The 18,114-nt window shown below is 41.1% G+C and overlaps 1 protein-coding gene across 2 annotated transcripts in view; it reads right to left on the bottom strand.

Annotated features, from left to right (window-relative positions):
- Positions 1–14,261: 14,261 nt before the first annotated feature.
- Positions 14,262–18,114, bottom strand: part of NEK7 (NIMA related kinase 7) — a 151,060-nt gene continuing 147,207 nt past the window's right edge. For both annotated transcript variants that reach the window (XM_051821072.3, XM_070055072.2), the window contains one exon: positions 14,262–17,110. In XM_051821072.3, coding sequence (XP_051677032.1) covers positions 17,000–17,110 — 111 coding nt within the window. In that variant the 3' untranslated portion in view covers positions 14,262–16,999. The remainder of the gene's footprint in view (positions 17,111–18,114) is intronic.

Raw genomic sequence — 18,114 nt, 5'->3', positions numbered from 1 at the left:
CTCTCTCTCTCTTTCTTTTTTTTTGATTCAAAAGGGAAGTAATTCCGCACAGCTGAACGAAGTTGGAGGTAGTTAGCAGGCAAATGATATACCCACAGGAGCCAGAGATCAGAAGCTCCTTCCCAAGGACCACACAGGGAATCTGTTCAGCCCTCAGAGTGGGCTCAAATTCTCCTTCAGTCTCCCACTGGGTTGCCAAAGTTACGGAATTGTGGCGTCTCTGGAGAGTGCTCACGTGAATTCCGTGAGTTCTCTCCCCCACCGTCTCTTTTTTCACTGTCTCAGTTCAGTAGCACCACAAATTTACTAGGTCCTAATCTCCTGTTAATTCGCCCCGCCCAGAGTCAGGTTTTTCTGCTAGGCTCAGGGCCAGTGCAGACCTGAGGTCGCTCTGCTTATGACGTATGTCCAAGATGGCGCCTGCTCTTTGTCTTGCTCACCCTTGAGAGGTGGGCGGAGAGAGAGAAACCTGTGTCCATACCAGTCACCTTTTTTTTTTCTCTCTCTCTCTCTTCCAGTTAGCCTGCTGAACTCCCCCCCCCCCGGGGGGGGTCGTTCCCTCTAGTCTCCTCTCTCCGCTTGCCTGCCGGTGTCTCGGGCTATTGAGGTTCGGCTCACCTCATGTTCCAACGCTGGTGTGTTGAGTCTGCCGCTGGTGTCCCGAACTGTGGGCTCCCACACTCTCCACGCAGGTCCGCTCCCCTTCCAGCACCGATATGTGGACTCTGAGCCCTGGACGTCCCAAGTCTCCCCGCTGTTGTCTGTGTGGCACGCACTCCCCTTGGAGCACTGGCGCGCAGACCCTGCGGCTTCCGCGGCTCGGTCCCGCGGCTCGGCTTCCGCACGGTGGGCAACCTTGTTCTCCCAGTAGGTCCTCCTATTCACGGCCACTCGATCCAGAAGAGTTTCCTCTGCAATATTTTCCTGGTTCTTTTTTCTGAGGCTACCGTAACTCCCCTTTTATTAAACTAAATTTTCCTGGACTATCGGTGCGCGCCCTCACTATTCCGCCATCTTGGCTCCGCCCGGAGAACTCCCAGGCTGTTTTGATTACAAACGCTTTGTAGTATGTCTGGCATTGTGATGCCTCCTGCTTTGTTTTTGTTGTCCAAGCTACTCAAGGTCTCCTGTGCCTCCATATGAATTTCAACATCATTTTTTCTGTATCTGAGAAGAATATCTTCGATATTTTGATTGGTATCACATTGAATCTATAAATTGCTTTTGGTAGTATGGACATTTGATGATGTTGATTCTTCCAATCCATGAATTTGACATATTTTTCCATTTTTGTGTTTTCTATTTCTTTAATGTTTTGTAATTCTCATTATAGAGATCTTTGACATCCTTGGTCAAATTTATTCCAAGGTATCTGATTTATTTTAGTAGCTCTTTCTCACCTGTGACATTTTCTGTGTATACAAATGTTTTGTTTTGTTTTAATTTTATTTTGTTTCTAACTTTTTAAAGTTTATTTTTAAGGAACACAGAGTTCATAAGTACAACTTTAATGTAGTTATTCTTCCCACCATACCTGCCCTCCCCCTTTCCCCTAGCCAGTACAATTCTCCATTAAGATTCATTTTCAATTAACTCTGTACACAGAAGACCAAGTGTATACTAAGTAAAGATTTCAACAATTTGCACACACACACACAAACTGAGAACAAGTTTTATAGTTAACTCCATAATAAACTCATTGAGGACAAAAGTCTTGCATATGGAGTTAGTACACAGTGACTTTTGTAGTTAATTTAACAATTAACACTCTTATGTATGAAATCAGTGACCACCCAAGGCTCTTGACACGAGCTGCTTAGCTCTTGGAAGTCTTTTGAGTCCACAAACTCTGTCAGTATTTAGATAAGGCCATAAGCAAAGTCATAAGTTCTCTCCTCCCTTCAGAGAAAAGTACATCCTTCTTTGATGGCCACGTTTTTCCACTGGCATCTTGTTCATAGAGTCTTTCATGTAGAACATTTTTGCCACAGTGCTCTCACAGGCTTTTCAGCCAGACCAGGAAGCTTTAAGGGGTGATTCTGAGATCAGGGTGTTACTTAAAGTGGTTGTCATTCTATGGGTCTACTGTATGGACTGCTTCCCATGTTGGAACATTCTTTCCTTTTTAACTCAATTATTATTACCAGGCACTTGGTCTTATTTATATGATCACTTTAATACTTAACCCTATCTATATGCTCACTTTAACACTTAATATGATCAATTTAACAATTAAGATGGTATTTTTACCACCAAGCTTAATGGGATTTGGAGTCCCATGACAAGTTTTTAAACTTTACTCATAGTAGTAAGTCCATAGGAATGTATGCAGAATGATATACTTTTACAGTTAGCCTCCTCCTTCTCTTATTCCCATTTTATTTCAGATCTATTTTCAATGGACTTTATACATATGATTAACTCTATGTTAAGTAAAGAGTTCAAGAAATAGTATGAAAAAAATGAAAAAAAAACAACAAAAACCAAACTGTTCTACAAAAGTCAAGACAAGTGCAGCTCAGTTCATCCCTTCTCAAAATATCAATTTTACTTCTACAGATTTCATTTTAGGTGTCCTATTAATTCTCACAGACCACGGAGAACATAGTATTTGTCCCTTTGGGACTGGCTTATTTCACTAAGTATAGTGTTTTCCAGTTTCATCCATTTTGTTGCAAATGACTGGATTTCATTTTTTTTACTTCTGTGTAGTATTCCATAGAGTACATATCCCATATTTTATCTAGCCTTTGGTTGATGGGCATTTAGGTTGATTCCATGTCTTAGCTATTTTGAAGTGAGCTGCAATATACAGGAAGGTGAAGCTAGCTCTTCTGTTTACTGATGGCATTTCCTTTGGGTAAATGCCCAGGAGTGGGATGGCTGGGTCATATGGTAGGTCTGTATTCAGACCTCTGAGGTATCTCCATACTGTCTTCCATAGAGGCTTTAACAGTTTATATTCCCACCAAGAGTGGATTAGGGTATCTTTTTCCCCACATCCTCATTAGCATTTGTTGTTTGTTGCTTGCTATATGAAAGCCACTCTAACTGGGATGAGGTGAAACCTCATTGTGGTTTTGATTTGCATTTCCCTGACAGCTAGTGATCCTGAACATCTTTTTCATGTGTCTGTTGGCCATTTGGATTTCCTCTTTTGAAAATTATCTGTAAGTCCTTTGCCCATCTCTTAACTGGGTTTTGTTGTTGTGGAGTTTCTTGATCTTTTTGTATATTCTGGTTGTTACTCCTTTATCAGTTGCATAATTTGCAAATAACTTCTCTCATTCTGTCAGTTGCCTTTTCACTTTCCTGACTTTTTTTTTTTTTTTTTGCCATACAGAAACTTCTCAATTCGAAGTAATACTATTTGTTAATTTTGGCTTTGACTGCCTGTGCCTCTGGGATCTTTTCCAAGAAGTCTTTGCCTGTGCCAATGTCTTGCAGGGTTTCCCCAATGTTCTCTAATAACTTGATGGTGTCAGGTCATAGATTTAGATCTTTAATCCATGTTGAGTGTATTTTTGTGTAAGGTGTAAGGTAGGGGTCTTGCTTCACACTTCTGCATATGGAAATCCAGTTTTCCCAGCACTATTTGTTGAAGAGTCTGTCCTTGCTCCAAGAATTGGTTTTAGCTACTTGGTCAAATATAAGTTGGTTGTAGATGTTTGGATTGATTTTTCTGGCATTTCCATTGTGTTCAATTGGTCTATCCATCTGTTTTTATACTAGTACCAGACTGTTTTGACTATAACTGCTTTGTAGTATGTTTTGAAATCTGGTATTGTGATTCCTCCAGCTTTGATTTTTGTTGTATATGATTGCTTTAGCTATTCTGGATCTCTTGTGTTTCCACATGGATTTCAGCATTTTTTCAATATCTGAAGAATGTCCTTGGTATTTTTGGTATCACACTGAATCTGTAAATTGCTTTCAGAAGAATGGATATTTTGACATTGATTCTTCAATCCATGAACATGGAAGATTTTTCCTTTTTTTTTTTGTATCTTCTGTTTCTTTAAAGTTTTATAATTCTCATTGTAGAGATCAACCCTATCTGGTTGATCTGTCCATTGCTGAAAGTGGGGTATTGAAGTCTGCCTTTATGATTGTATTTTTTTTTTTTTGACAGGCAGAGTGGACAGTGAGAGAGAGAGAGACAGAGAAAGGTCTTCCTTTTTGCCATTGGTTCACCCTCCAATGGCCGCCGCCACCAGCGCGCTGCGGCCAGCGCATCGTGCTGATCCGAAGCCAGGAGCCTGGTGCTTCTCCTGGTCTCCCATGTGGGTGCAGGTCCCAAGGACTTGGGCCATCCTCCACTGCACTCCCGGGCCATAGTAGATAGCTGGCCTGGAAGAGGGGCAACCGGGACAGAATCTGGTGCCCCGACCGGGACTTTGAGTCTATGTGTCATTTTAAATCTGTTAGGATTTCTTTTAAGTAGTCAGGTGCTTGTAATTAGGTGCATATACATTTGGAATAGTCACATCTTGTTGAATTGTTTCCTTAATCATTATATAGTGCCCTTCTAGGTCTCTTTAATAATTTTTTAAAATTTATTTTATTTGAAAGACCGAGTTACAGAGAGAGGTAGAGACAGAGTTCACTCCCCAGATAGCTGCAATACCCAGAGCTGCACCAATCCAAAGCCAGGAGACAGGAGCCTCCTGCAGTTCTCCCACATGGGTGCCAGGGCCCAAGGACTTGGGCCATTCTCAACTGCTATCCCAGGCCATAACGTAGAGCTAGATTGGAAGAGAGCAGCTGGGACTAGAACCACCACCCATAAGAGATGGAAGCATTTCAGACCAGGGCTTTAACCCATTGTGTCACAGTGCTGGCCCCTCTTTTAATAATTTTTATTTTAAAGTCTATTTTGTCTGTTATGATGGTTACACTAGTTCTTCTTTGGTTTCTGTTAGTATGTGTTATCTTTTTCTGTCCTTTCATTCTGCATGCATCTTTGCTGAGTTGTGTTTCTTCTAGACAGCAAATAGATAGGTTTTGTTTTTTAATCCATTCGGCCAGCCTGGAGAGTTGAGGCCATTTACATTCAGGGTTACTATTTGAATATTGTTAAGTAATGATTTTGCCCTGCCGTGTATCCATTAATAGTCTTTTTTTTTTTGTTATTTATTTATTTATTTAACAGGTAGAGTTTACAGACAGAGAAACAGAGAGAAAAATCTTCCTTTTGTTAGTTTACTCTCCAAATGGCCGCAACGGCTGGAGCTGTACTGATTCGAAGCCAGGAGCCAACAGTTTCTTCCTGGTCTCCCATGTGTCTCCTCCACTGCTATCCCAGGCCACAGCAGAGAGCTGCACTGGAAGAGGAGCAACTGGGACTAGAACCTGGCGCTGCAGGCGGAGGATTAACCTAGTGCACCACAGCACTGGCCCCTCCATTAATAGTCTTATTTTTTACTTTGGGTCTCCTTTGCACTTTTACTGGAGAATTTTCTGCCTTCACCTTGTTCTTAGTGATGTTCCTGTTACTGTGTGTAGCACATCCTTGAACATCTTTTGTAGGGCTGGCTGGGTAATTAAAAATTCTTTCAATTTGTTTGTGGAAGGTCTTTAGTTCACCTTCCTTCATAAAAGAGCTTTGCAGGGTACACTATTCTGAGTTGATAGTTTTTTTTTTCTCTTAAGACTTGGAATATATCTCACCATTTTCTCCTAGCCTTTAGGGTTTCTGATGGGAAGTCTGCTGTGAGTCTAATTGGGGTACCTCTGAATGTGATCTGGCATTTTTCTTGTGCACATTTTAGAATCTTTTCTTCATTTTACTGTGGGGAGTTTGATTACAATGTGTCATGGTGATAATCTTTTCTGGTCATGTCTATTGAGAGTTTGTGCTTCCTGTACTTGGATGTCCCTTTCTACAAATTGGGGAAGTTTTCTGTTATTATTTCATTAAAAAGGCCTTCTAATCCTTTCTCTTTCCATGCATTCAGAAATCCTAGGACTCTTAAGTTGGGTTGTTTGATAATATTTTATAGATCTCAAAGAGTGAAGTTTTCTAATTTCTGTTTTCTTTTTTTTGGGGGTGGGGGGTTGGGTGGAGTCTGACTGTAAAATTTCCAGAAATTTCTCTTTGAGTTCAGGGATTCTTTCTTCCCTACTTTGTTTAGACTTTCCACTGCATTTTTAATTTGATCTAATGAATGCTTCATTTCTAATATTTCTGATTTCTCATTAATATCTAAATTTCATAGGAAAAATTTTCATTTAATTTGTGAATTTGCTTCTTATTGCTTTTAAGTAATCTGAGTTTTCAGAATTTGTTTCTGACATTTCCTCTATCTCTTCATCTTCACCTTCTATTGAAGTTTTGTAGTGTTCATTGGGGGGCTCATAGTGACACCCTTACTAAGTTTCTTCCTTTGTTTTTTGGCATTTGTGGATTTTTTTGTTGTCTGGTGGCTTTTATCTTGTTTTTGCAGTATCTATTTGTCCTTTATTTGCATTTCATTACTTTTTTTCAAAGCTTTTATTTAATGAATACACTTTTAATATGTACAACTTTAGGAATTTTGTAGTTCTTCCCCCCATACCCACCCTCCCACCTTTTACTCCCTCTCCCATCCCATTCTTCATTAAGATTCATTTTAAGTTTATACACAGAAGACCAACTCTATAATAGAGATTTCAAGAGTTTGCATCCACACACACAGAATGTATAAAGTACTGTTCGAGAACAAATTTTGCAGTTAATTCTCATAGTACAACTCATTAAAGACAGAAGTCCTACATGGGAGTAAGTGCACAGTGACTTCTTAATTTAACAATTAACACTCTTATTTATGACTTTGGTGATCTCCTGAGGCTCTTTCCATGAGCTGACAAGGCTATGGAAGCCTTTTGTGACCACAAACTCTGTCAATATTTAGACAAGGCCATAAGCAAAGTGGAAGTTCTCTCCTTCCTTTAGAGAAAAGTAGATCCTTCTTTGATGGCTCCTTCTTTCCACTGGGGTCTCACTCACAGAGTTCCTTCATGTAGGACACTTTTTGCCTCAGTGTCTTGGCTTTCCATGCCTGAAATGCTCTCATGGGCTTTTCAGCCACATCCAAATGCCTTAAGGGCCGATTCTGAGGTCAGAGTGTTACTTAAAATAATTGTCATTCTATAAATCTGCTGTGTGGACTGCTTCCCATGTTGGACATTCCCTCCTTTTTAATTTTATTATCAGGAATTTGATGCTATTTATATGATCTCTTTAAAACTTAATCCTATCTATACGTTCATTTTAACTCTTAATATGATCACCTTAACAACTAAGATGCCAATTTTACTACAAATTTTAATGGGAATTGGAGTCCCATGACAAGTTTTTAAACTGTAATCCCTTAGAAGTAAGTCTAACAGAATTTTTGGACTCAAAAGTCTTCCATAGCTTTGGCAGCTCAAGTCAAGAGCCTCAGGGGATCACTGACATCATAAATAAGAGTGTCAATTGTTAAATCAACAGGAGTCACTGTGCACTGTGTCCTAAATGAGGCATACTATGAGATTGAATGGTAAAACTCGTTTTCAAACTGTACCATTGCCATTGTCTCCTTGCCTGTAGGGTTTGCAATGAGAAGTCTGGGGTGAATCTAATTGTATTTCCTCTGAATGTGATTTGTCATTTCTCGTGTGCACATGTTAAGATCTGTTCTTAGTGTTTCACTGAGGTGAGTTTTACTACAGCGTGTCATTGTGCAGTTCTTTTCTGGTCATGTCTACTGGGAGTTCTGTGTATTACTTGTACTTGGATGTCTCTTTCTTCAGATTGTGGAAGTTCTCTGTTATTTCATTAAGAAGACTTTCTAATCCATTCTGTCTTTTCACACCTCCCAGAATTCCTAGGATCCATAAATGGGGTCTTTTGATAGAATCATGTAGATCTCCAACCGTGATCTTTAATTTTCTGATTTCTTCTTGTATTTTGTCTGACTGTATTATTTCTGGAAGTTTGTCTTCTAGTTCTGATATTTTCTTCTGTTTCATCTACTCTATTGCTAAGACTTTCCATTGAATTTATTTGGAATTTTGAATTCTTCATTTCCAATATTTCATTCTGGGTTCTCTTTAAAATCTCAATTTCTTGAAACAGCTTTTCATTTAGACTGTGAATTTGTTTCTGATTGCTTTTAAGCAATCTTAATTTTCTGAATTCCTTTTCTGGCATATCCTCAATCTCTTCTTCAGCCTCTATTACTGAAGATTTATATTGCTCCTTTGGCAAGTTCATAAATTCTAACTTATTCTTAGGATTCTTCCTTTGTTCCTTGGCATTTCTGGTTGGTTTCTGGTTGATTTTAAATTGGTTTTCCTCTGCTATGAGCTGCTATGTGTCTGTGGGCTGCAAGTGGAAGGACACAACCCCACTTCCTGGAGCTCTGTTTACTTCTGGATCGTAATAGAGGCGGGTACCAGGGCTTTGGTGCACTGAGCCCCACCTACTGGGCCAGGCAAGCTTCTCATGGTGCAAGAAAAGAGCTTGGGCTTTTCACTGTTGAGGACTACTCCTTGTTGTACAGCTTGCGTGGTGGGGAGGGAATCACTGTGATCCTTGTTCCTAGGTGGGGCGTGTTGTGAGGTGGCCTCATAATTGATGGGTGTGTGCGCAGGAGGCAAATGTGGCAGCCCCCTGCTTACATTCGAAAATGTAAACAATCAATATCACTTCTCCCGGCTGGTGTAAGTCTGATGGAGGGTGGGATGGGGAAAAGACACGGAAGGACCGTGGCATGCCAAACCTCTCTACCTGTCCCCCTACAATTTCTCCTTCCTTCTTGGAGCTTCAAATGCGGTTGGCCAAGCTTCCCTGCCCTCCACTGGCCACAGTTCTGTGGACTTGATACCTCTCACCTGGTTCACTGGGAGTTCCAATCTCCTCGCTCAGTCCCTCTGCTGCTCCTTCGTTGCATGTCCACCACCTCTCCCTCTTTTCTGCTCTTCCAGCATGGATCTGAGCAGTCCCTGGACTCCTGGGCCACTCTGCATGAATTTCTTGTTATTCTGCTGCCAGCTTATATCCCCTCTCACTAACTATCCATTTTTTCCCACGCAGCTCGGAACATCCCACTGCTATACCGCCATCTTGCCCTCCCCCCACCCCCACCCCACATTCAGCTTATATCTTTGGTTTGTGTCTCTGTGACTTAGTGGGATGTCTATACTTTTAGTGAATACCTAGAGGGGTGCGCTGGGTGCAGCCTGGCAGCTCTCTGTTCAGTATTCCATGGTGGAGCAAGTATCCTAGGTGAGGCCTCTGTGGGGCTTGGCAGCTCTCCTCTGGTTATCTGGATGGAGGAGGTTGGTCACCTCTGTTGGTGTGACCCACCCTTCCCACAGCTGCAGGACTCCCCGGTGTTAGTCCCTGGTGTGATCAGCACTCATTCACATTGTTAAAGAACTGTACCTTTGATCTGCGGAGTCTTCTGGGAGCACCGTTCCTTCTACTATAGGTAACTGATGAGCTCAGCAGAGTAGGGACATGCTTTGTGGTTGCCCAGGGCCTAGACGCACTTTGACTCAGCTCCCAGGGTGAGTTTTTCTCTGGTTAGGTTTGTGGGTCGTGGGTGGGCACTGAAGCCTGGCTCACTTATCAATGGGTGTGGACTGGTATGAGATTCCCATAGGCAGGGCTTCCCTGGCTTGTGTGGAGGTGGAAGGAATACTTTTGTGGCCCTGGCTGTTGGGGTGGTGAGGTGACCCCTGCTATTGCTGGGTGCATGCAGCATGAGAAGTAGGGGCAGCAGCCACCTGTCTGTGTCCAAGAAAAAGGCAAATAACATGGCTTCCCCAGCTGGCAGGTCTCTGCTGTAGCAGGGGAAGGGGAGAGAGGTGTGTCACCTCCTTATTTTCTCTTCCTGCCTCTGCTGTCTCAGAGGGGTCATGCCGAACTTCAAAAATAATTTTTCAAGCTCTCCCACTGCTATCCACAGCACTGTGGGCCTGCGATTCCCCTCTCACCTGGTCTGCTGGGACTGGCATTCTCCTCCTCCCTGGGTCCAAGCCTTTGCTGTTTATTATTATTATTATTTGCTCTTCTGGTGCAGACCTGGACTGTGCCTATTGTTTTCACTGGGTTTCTTGCTATGAATTTCCCATGGCTTGATCTTAGGCGTGTAGTTTGTCCCCTTCTTAAATATTTTTCCCTGCGTGATTCAGACCACCCTGTCACTAATCTGCCATCTTGGAACCCCCATAAGTTTTCAAATTTACATATTTGTTCTATTCACCATGGATTAATTTCATTGCTGTGAATTTTCAATTTATATCCTTCATTTTTTTCCATTTGCTCACATTTTATCCATTTTACTAATCACTCTGGAGATATTTACCTATATGTGGTTCCCTGTTTAATATTTGTATTTTTTAAGGGATTTTATTTAAGAGGTAGAGTTAAAGACAGAAAAGAAGAGAGAGAAAGCAAGGTCTTCCACTTCTTGGTTCACTCCCCAGATGGCTGCAATGGTGTGGGTCTCCTACACTGTTGCAGGGGCCCTAGGACTTGGGTCATCTTCTACAGCTTTCTCAGGCTGTAGCAGAGAGCTGGATCGGAAGAAGGGCCACCAGAACACAAAGTGGCACCCATATGGGATGCTGGTACTGCAGGTGGAGGCTTAGCCAACTATGCCACAGTCTGGACCCCTAATGTTTGTATTTTGATTATAGTATGTTGTCAGCTATTGAATTTAGATTTATTTGAAAGGCGGAGTTAGAGAGGGAGAGAGAGAGACAGACCTTTCATCTTCTGGTTCACTCCCCAAAAGGCTACAAAGGCCAGGGCTGGGTCAGGTTGAAGATAGGAGCATCATCCAGGTCTCCCATGGGGATGCAAGGACCCAAAGACTTGGACCATCTTCTGCTGCCTTGCAGGTACATTATCAGGGAGCTGCACTAGGCTGGTTATTGCAGGTTTAGAGAAAACAGATACCTTGAAACTTGTCTTGCATTATTCCAGCTCCACTCTGCCACTTTCACTTCAAGAGCAGAGCTATGTAAGCTGCTGTCCACGGCACCATCTGCACGACCACCTTCCTCTGCCTAACGTGGCCACCCCTCCCCCACCCTTATTTGTTCTTCAGCTGACTCCTTTGTTAGGTCTTGACTTGAAATGCCTGGACTTCCTCAGTCTCTCTTTACCTCCACAGTGCTCATCCTCATCTGCACCCACAGATCTGTTAGACGTGTCTTCCTGACTTAAACCCATGAAAACAAACATTGTCTTAAGAAAATGTGGGCCCATTACACAGGGTGCTGTTGAAAACTAGGGGTGTTGACGGTTAAATCCTTTCTGTGAGCTTCATTCTCTCACCACCTTGTCCACCTGCTACTTCTCCTATGGTTCAAACCATTCTAAGTTCAATTTATCTTAAAATATTGAGTAGTTACCATGTCTGGTTGCCATCTACTTTTTCTCCTTTTGCCATCATTCCTATCTGTACCCCAATTTGTTTCTATCCCAGTCTTTTACTGAATGGTCACTCTGAAGATGTGTTTTTCTGTGAATCCAGGGCCTGGCTTCAGTCTTCCTGGTGTTCAATTTCTGTCTAACTCATGGCAATGGCAATGGATAAATTATTTTTGGCTGGTTTAGCTTCTTTAATTGTTTTGGATTCCTTTACCTCTATGTTCACCTTTGAAGTACCCAGCTCCACTTGCAGCATTTTAATGCTCATTTATTAAATCAGCCAAAATCGAATGCTACTAAGAACAAGGCCCTCTGTTAAGTGTTGAACTTCACGGTGGACAAGACAGGAAGCACTTGTCCTCCTGGCATTTAGGATCTGGCAGGGAAACTGAAATCCAAGAATGACATAAGTAATCATTTGGCTACAGTTGGGGTAAGCAGTACAAGAACAGGATGTCCTCTGGGTGGCTCCGTGAAGTACATTTAAAATCAGCTTTGAAAGATTAGCTGGAGCTTTTTCTAGTGAAAAAGTAAGAGCCATTTACGCTAAGCTGACCTAATATGAGGAGGGCTTGGGGCCTCTGATTGCACTAAGGTGAGAGACTAGAAAGGATGAGAGTGAAGAGACATAGAAGACGCACGTGTATTCCCTTCTACACCCATGTGGTAATAGCTACGTGGCATTGCACTCACTCCTTACAAAACATATTGCAATTTCATTTTTCCATGGACTTGAGGAACTTGCATGTCTATCTTACATATGAGAGTACGAGGACTTGAGAAATTAATTTACCTGGACTTAAGAAGTACAATTTAAATTGCACTTCTAGAAGGGGGTGAAAAATGATTTCTTAAGCATCATAACACTCAGTAAAAATAGTTTACTCATTCCCCATGGTTACAAACCCAAACTTTGAAGTCCTTTATATATAATTTTTTTCAACCTTTAAAATTAGAGGCCGGCGGCGCGGCTCAATGGGCTGATCCTCTGCCTGCGGCGCCGGCACACCGGGTTCTAGTCCCGGTCTGGGTGCCGGATTCTGTCCCAGTTGCTCCTCTTCCAGTCCAGCTCTCTGCTGTGGCCCGGGAGGGCAGTGGAGGATGGCCCAAGTCCTTGGGCCCTGCACTCACATGGGAGACCAGGAGAAGCACCTGGCTCCTGGCTTCGGATCAGCGCAGTGCGCCAGCCGCAGCAGCCATTGGGCGGTGAACCAACAGTAAAGGAAGACCTTTCTCTTTGTCTCTCTCTCTCACTGTCCACTCTGCCTGTCAAAAATTAAAAAAAAAAAAAAATTTGATGCAGGCACCTAAGTGAATGGTGAAGCCAGTGTATAGTAAGATAATTTCCTCAAACTTTCAAATGAAAAATAAGCTTCCCAAATGTTCCCATCAAGATAACCTGAGGGGTCTGTTTTAAATGGCCACCAACTGTACCAGAAATTCACATGCAGTAAAAAGGTGCAACAGCTTCATGGAATTTGATAACTCAAGGGTTTCATTTTCAGTTCTTTATTAATAATCCTGTCATTTTTGTTTTAAAAAGTAGTTACACCAACTTGGTGGTACCTATATCTGTACTCGCTAATACATTTAAATGTACAGCCTAGCACTGACATTTCCAATAAACATATTTTGGAAGTAAAACCTACTGTAGTCACAAACAAATTGACTATTTAAAAAATTTTATATGAAAGGCATTGTTGGGGGAAGGGGTAGGGTGGGAGGAGAGATCTGGAGATCTCCCCATCTCTCACCCATTTGTTTGCTCTCCAAATGCCCACAACAGTTGGAATTAGGCCAGGCTGAAGCCAGGAGCCTAAACTTAATTGGGGTCTTCAACATGGATAATGGGGAGCCAACTACCTGTCACCACCTGCTGCCTCCCAGGACACATTCAGCTGGAAGCTGGAGTCACAAGTGGAGCTGGAACTCAAACCCAGGGACTCCCAGAGAGGTTGTGTGCACTGCAGGAGACCTCCTAACCACTAGCAAACGCCCCTATTAACTATTACTTCAGTTACCTCTGCATGCCCACTCTCTCTCTCTCACACACACACACACACAAGCAAAACCGACTTTGTATGAGCGCAGCTGGACATCTTTTTATTTACAGCCTTTGCCTATGTTTCTGCTGGACTATGTTTTTTTTTTTTTTAACTTTTTATTTGTTGAACTCTATTTAATGTAACATTCTGCCTTTGACTATAATAAACTAAAAGTGTCATTTCAAAAGAAACCAAAACACCAGGGAGACCCACACTGGGGTGGGGGTTCCTTAATACAAGCTATAAGGTAAAAAATTAGACATTCTTGGCCATGATCTGTCTGGCAAAGAACAATCTTGAGATGTAACTCTGTCCATTTTTGCCCCATTAAGATCTCTTACACTCGACATTCCCAGGCAGTGTAGCAGTGTTCTCGCCCTTCACGTGGAAAGAACACAGCAGAACACAGCAATCTATAAACTATAACATTATTCCCGGTGACGGGATTCCCTATTACAGTGACGGGATTCCCTATTACAATTCCCTATTACAGTGACGGGATTGAACCTGTTCTGCAAATTTGAAACTCTGCAGGTTCAAAGTGGGAAGATAAATATTTCTTTTTACCTTCCAGAAAACTTTTTTCATCAAAAGAGTGAGGCGCTGATGAGGACAGCAATATGTGAAGATGTGCCTTAATTTAATGCATATTCGAAAACCTGATTCTTATGGTCTATCAAAACTGGTTCCATTTCCGGGCTTCTCCAAAAGGCCAACATTAGGAAAGTGTATGAGGACAATTTCTTCGGATTAAGTGTTAGGTGAAAATAGACAAGGATCTATCTTAGAGAAATCACACACAGATATTTTATTATACATTTTTATTATATTTTATATTAGGGTATTGTACAATTTTCAAGCTAATAACAGTCTTTTTTGTATGTGTATTTAAAGCATAACAAAATAAAAGTATTTCACAAAAGAAGTTCATGTTACAGTACTATTGAAAGATGAGGCATAGGGTAATTATGCATTTCTGGGTTATAAACATAATACATTCATTTTAAAGAACATTTAATGTGAATAACATTTTGGTTAAAATAAATATCATAGTAAATGTTAACAGCAACACCTGAAGTAAATGGGTACAAGCAAGGTGTTTTGTAATAGATACTACGTAGAATGGTAAGGCATTCAGAAGTGGCTGTCGTCTTACTAAATTTACAATCATTGCACACTTGATGCGTGTAGGAATACCCTTCATCCAGCACTCCTAAACCTCATTACACAAAACAAGGTTACCCCACACTTTACCCTGGGTAACTGGTACCAATGTCTACATGAGGTTCAGAATCTGATGCATCTTTTAGTTTATTGCTTCTTAAATCAACTCAAATGTTTAACTTAATATAAAATTTACTTAGAAAGACAAAGAACATTTACAAGTGATCATAAAAATCAGAACTTACAATCATCTTCATAATTCTTTGGGATCATTTCGAAATTTGATTTTATACAGTGGTTTCATCAGAAAAAATATGAACGTTTAGATTTAAAAAGAACTCTCAGAAACGATGTTTCTACATGTAGAAACTAAAAACGGTTTCTCTGATCATTAAATTCTCCCCAGTGATTTCCTGCTAGCAGATCCAGCCCTGAGAAGAAGGCGTACATCCTCACTGCCGAGTCACCGCGAGGGGCAGGCGAATGAATTCTAGAGCCATGTGTTAAAAAACAGAAGTACCTGTTCCAACCAGAGAATATTTCATCTCAGACAAATACGTAACACCACAATGGACATGACACTAACAGTCCCCACAGGTGACGTCCCTCCTGCCTCTGGGCTGTGTCCCCAGAGCGGAGTCTCTGGAAGCTGGGGAGCCATATATCTGGACCCCACCCAAAGGAGCAACTTGGGTCTTCCTTGCTTAAATGACTCTTCAGATCCCCTCTACAACTGATACTGAAAAACAGAAGATTTTGTGATTTTAGCCCTTTACAAATGTTCGAAGTTTGCAAAATGACTTCCATTCCTGTCAGTCTAAGAAAGAGTGCAAGAACTAACAAAGCCAGCAGTCACGTGGGCTGAAGGCAGGCATTCTCTGACCCGGAGGTTTTCACACTGCCAGGATCATCCTTTGCAAGGTTTTAGTCAGTGGACCGCAGCCTTTGCTGGGACTGCCACGCAGGGCTTCTGGCCCCAGGATCCTGGGCGGAGCTGGTCACCACTAACAAGAACGCATCTGGGAAAAACACCTCTACCGCGGCTTTGCTAGGCTTTGCCCTTCCTTAAACTAAAGGTAGCACCCCTTCTCTGCCATCTTCATGCGCCAGCACAGCACTTGCTCAAAAGCTGCTCAACAGAAATGCTGATCTCTCAGCTACTCTGGCCGCAGCAACAGCCAGTTTACATTCTCTGAACACGTTCTGAATCGAAACTCTCAACGTTCACAGGTACAGTGTAACACACATCCTTTCCTCTTCTCTATCAAGACAAAAATACATGTACACAGGGTGGCCTAAGTTTTAAAAAAATCAAAAAAGTTTCAATGCAGGAAAAGTGTTGGTACACCAAGTATCTTTTAAAAGGGTATTATGTTCTCAGAAAATCTGAAACATTAATGGGTAAAATGCACATACAATATAAATAAAAGTAACTTAAATATAAAAATTTCTGAAGGGGACCAACCAGAACTTCAATAAAATCTATGAATAAAAACATATGCTTACATTATAGTGTACAATTATGTGTTAAAATGCATTTCAATTTATAAAGAAACTGAAATATAGTACTGTAAGATTATTCAAAGAATATTTTTCAAATGTACAAACAATAATAAAAACACAAAAGCTTTGGGCAATGTGCAACTTTAAAAATTACTATCACACCAGCCAAATCCTTAACCATGTTTTAAATGGATTCATTTATACCACTTTAACGCAAAGAGATTATGAAAGATATTGAAACAAAACAAAAAAACTCTTCAGTGTCTGACTCACATTTTTGTCTCCAAATCTTTTCACATTTAAAAACTGCATTTTGAATGTATAAGCTAAGAATTTTAAATGCTTCTCAGTCTACGTCTACATTTATTGTAAATTATATTTGAATGCTATACTGCTAACACTAAAATATATACTTCAAACTTTAAAAAAAAAGAAATCACAAACTTCACAATGTGTTCACCTCAATGTCCATAAATGACTAAAACGCAAACAAGCCATGTGTTTAGATAGTTCTCCTCAGGTTTCAAGTCTATCCTGACACGTGCCAAGCTGCACTGTCACTATTTGGCACTGGCAGTCTACAGAAATGCAATTTATCAACAGAAAACACTAAGTAATTCTAAAACCCTTTAGCCATCAAAAACCATCATGTTTCATTTACTCTCCTAACATGCAATTCAATTATTTCAAAGGCATTTGGGGTTTGCAAGAATGATTTAGACTGGTACAAAATGAAGCTTACATGAAAACTGGTTAAGGATTCAAAGCACACAAGCTCTGAAATATCACTCTTAACACCCAGACAAAGGGGGAGGGATGACCTGCACAGAAACACTTTAAATCATTTTGGTTGTGCTCTTGAAGACGCTGTGCGTGCTCAGCTGCTTGCGGTACACGCGTGCATTCTCTTGGCGACATCGTAGACGTAGGTGATGTCCGGCCGCTTCTCTGGATCGGGGTTGATGCACACATTAACTAACTGCCGTAACTGCAAAGAAAGAAAACACGAGGTACTTCAACCAAGCTTTGCAGTGGCTCAGAAAGAAACTCTGAATGGCTAACATATTGACAAGCAAAGTATATTTTCTGATCTCATTTTACTAGAAATAGATGCCTGTCAATGACTTCACAAGCAGCTGAATGCTCTAGGAAGTTTATCCCCTGCAGAGTACTAATGTCAAACAAGCATTGCCGACAGTCGTTGGCTTTAGAATGGATTCCGATGTAAGCGCAGAAGTTTAATCAGACGATAGCAATTACCAAAAACAGTAGGTTTTTAACTTTAGCTCCAGGTTGACTGCAGATACAAAGGTACTTAGCAAGTTAGTGGAAGATAAACCTAAAAGACATTTCTTTTTTGAAATCCACATATATGAGTGGTCTTCAAAAAGCTCAAAGATGTGTGCCATGAAAAACCAGGCATGACTTTAATTTTTTCCACCAAGACATCTTTTAGTCCCATTTTCCACTTTTTCAAGTACCGTTGTACACAGATGAATCTGACCTGGAATTTAGCACTTTAACCTTGATTTATAAGTTTACATTTTCATAAAAGACAACTAGAGTAGACGGCTATCATGTTTGTTAATAAACTATTTTATAAAAATACAGATAAAAACTCTTAGGAAAAAAGTACACCTCTAAGCTAAGTATAATAACAAGCAAGGTGACTTATAAAATACTATCCAACCCTTAACTATGTGAAGCAGTACTTAAATGTCCCCACTTCAGAGAAAAAAGTTGAAATTTACATCACACCTCCCCCCCCCATTTCAAAACATTAAGAAAATTCCCTCTCAGTCCTAGATTCACTGAGCAGCAGAGTGCAGGATTTTATTCTCATTTTAGTTGCCACGTGCCTTCGCATCGTCCGTGACCCTCCAGAAATGAAGTCCAAACAAGAGGAAGATGCAGGTCTTCCTGCCTTGTACATCCCTCTTTGGTATTTAGATGTTCTGAAAAGGTGCTTTATGCTTTACCTCTAGCCAGACT

The sequence above is a fragment of the Oryctolagus cuniculus genome, chromosome 13, assembly GCF_051225735.1.
Source record: "Oryctolagus cuniculus isolate XC-2025 breed Fujian yellow rabbit chromosome 13, ASM5122573v1, whole genome shotgun sequence".
In the NCBI taxonomy this organism is placed as follows: domain Eukaryota; kingdom Metazoa; phylum Chordata; class Mammalia; order Lagomorpha; family Leporidae; genus Oryctolagus; species Oryctolagus cuniculus.
Note: the sequence above shows the minus strand (reverse complement) of the source record. Positions and strands in the feature narration are given on the sequence as shown.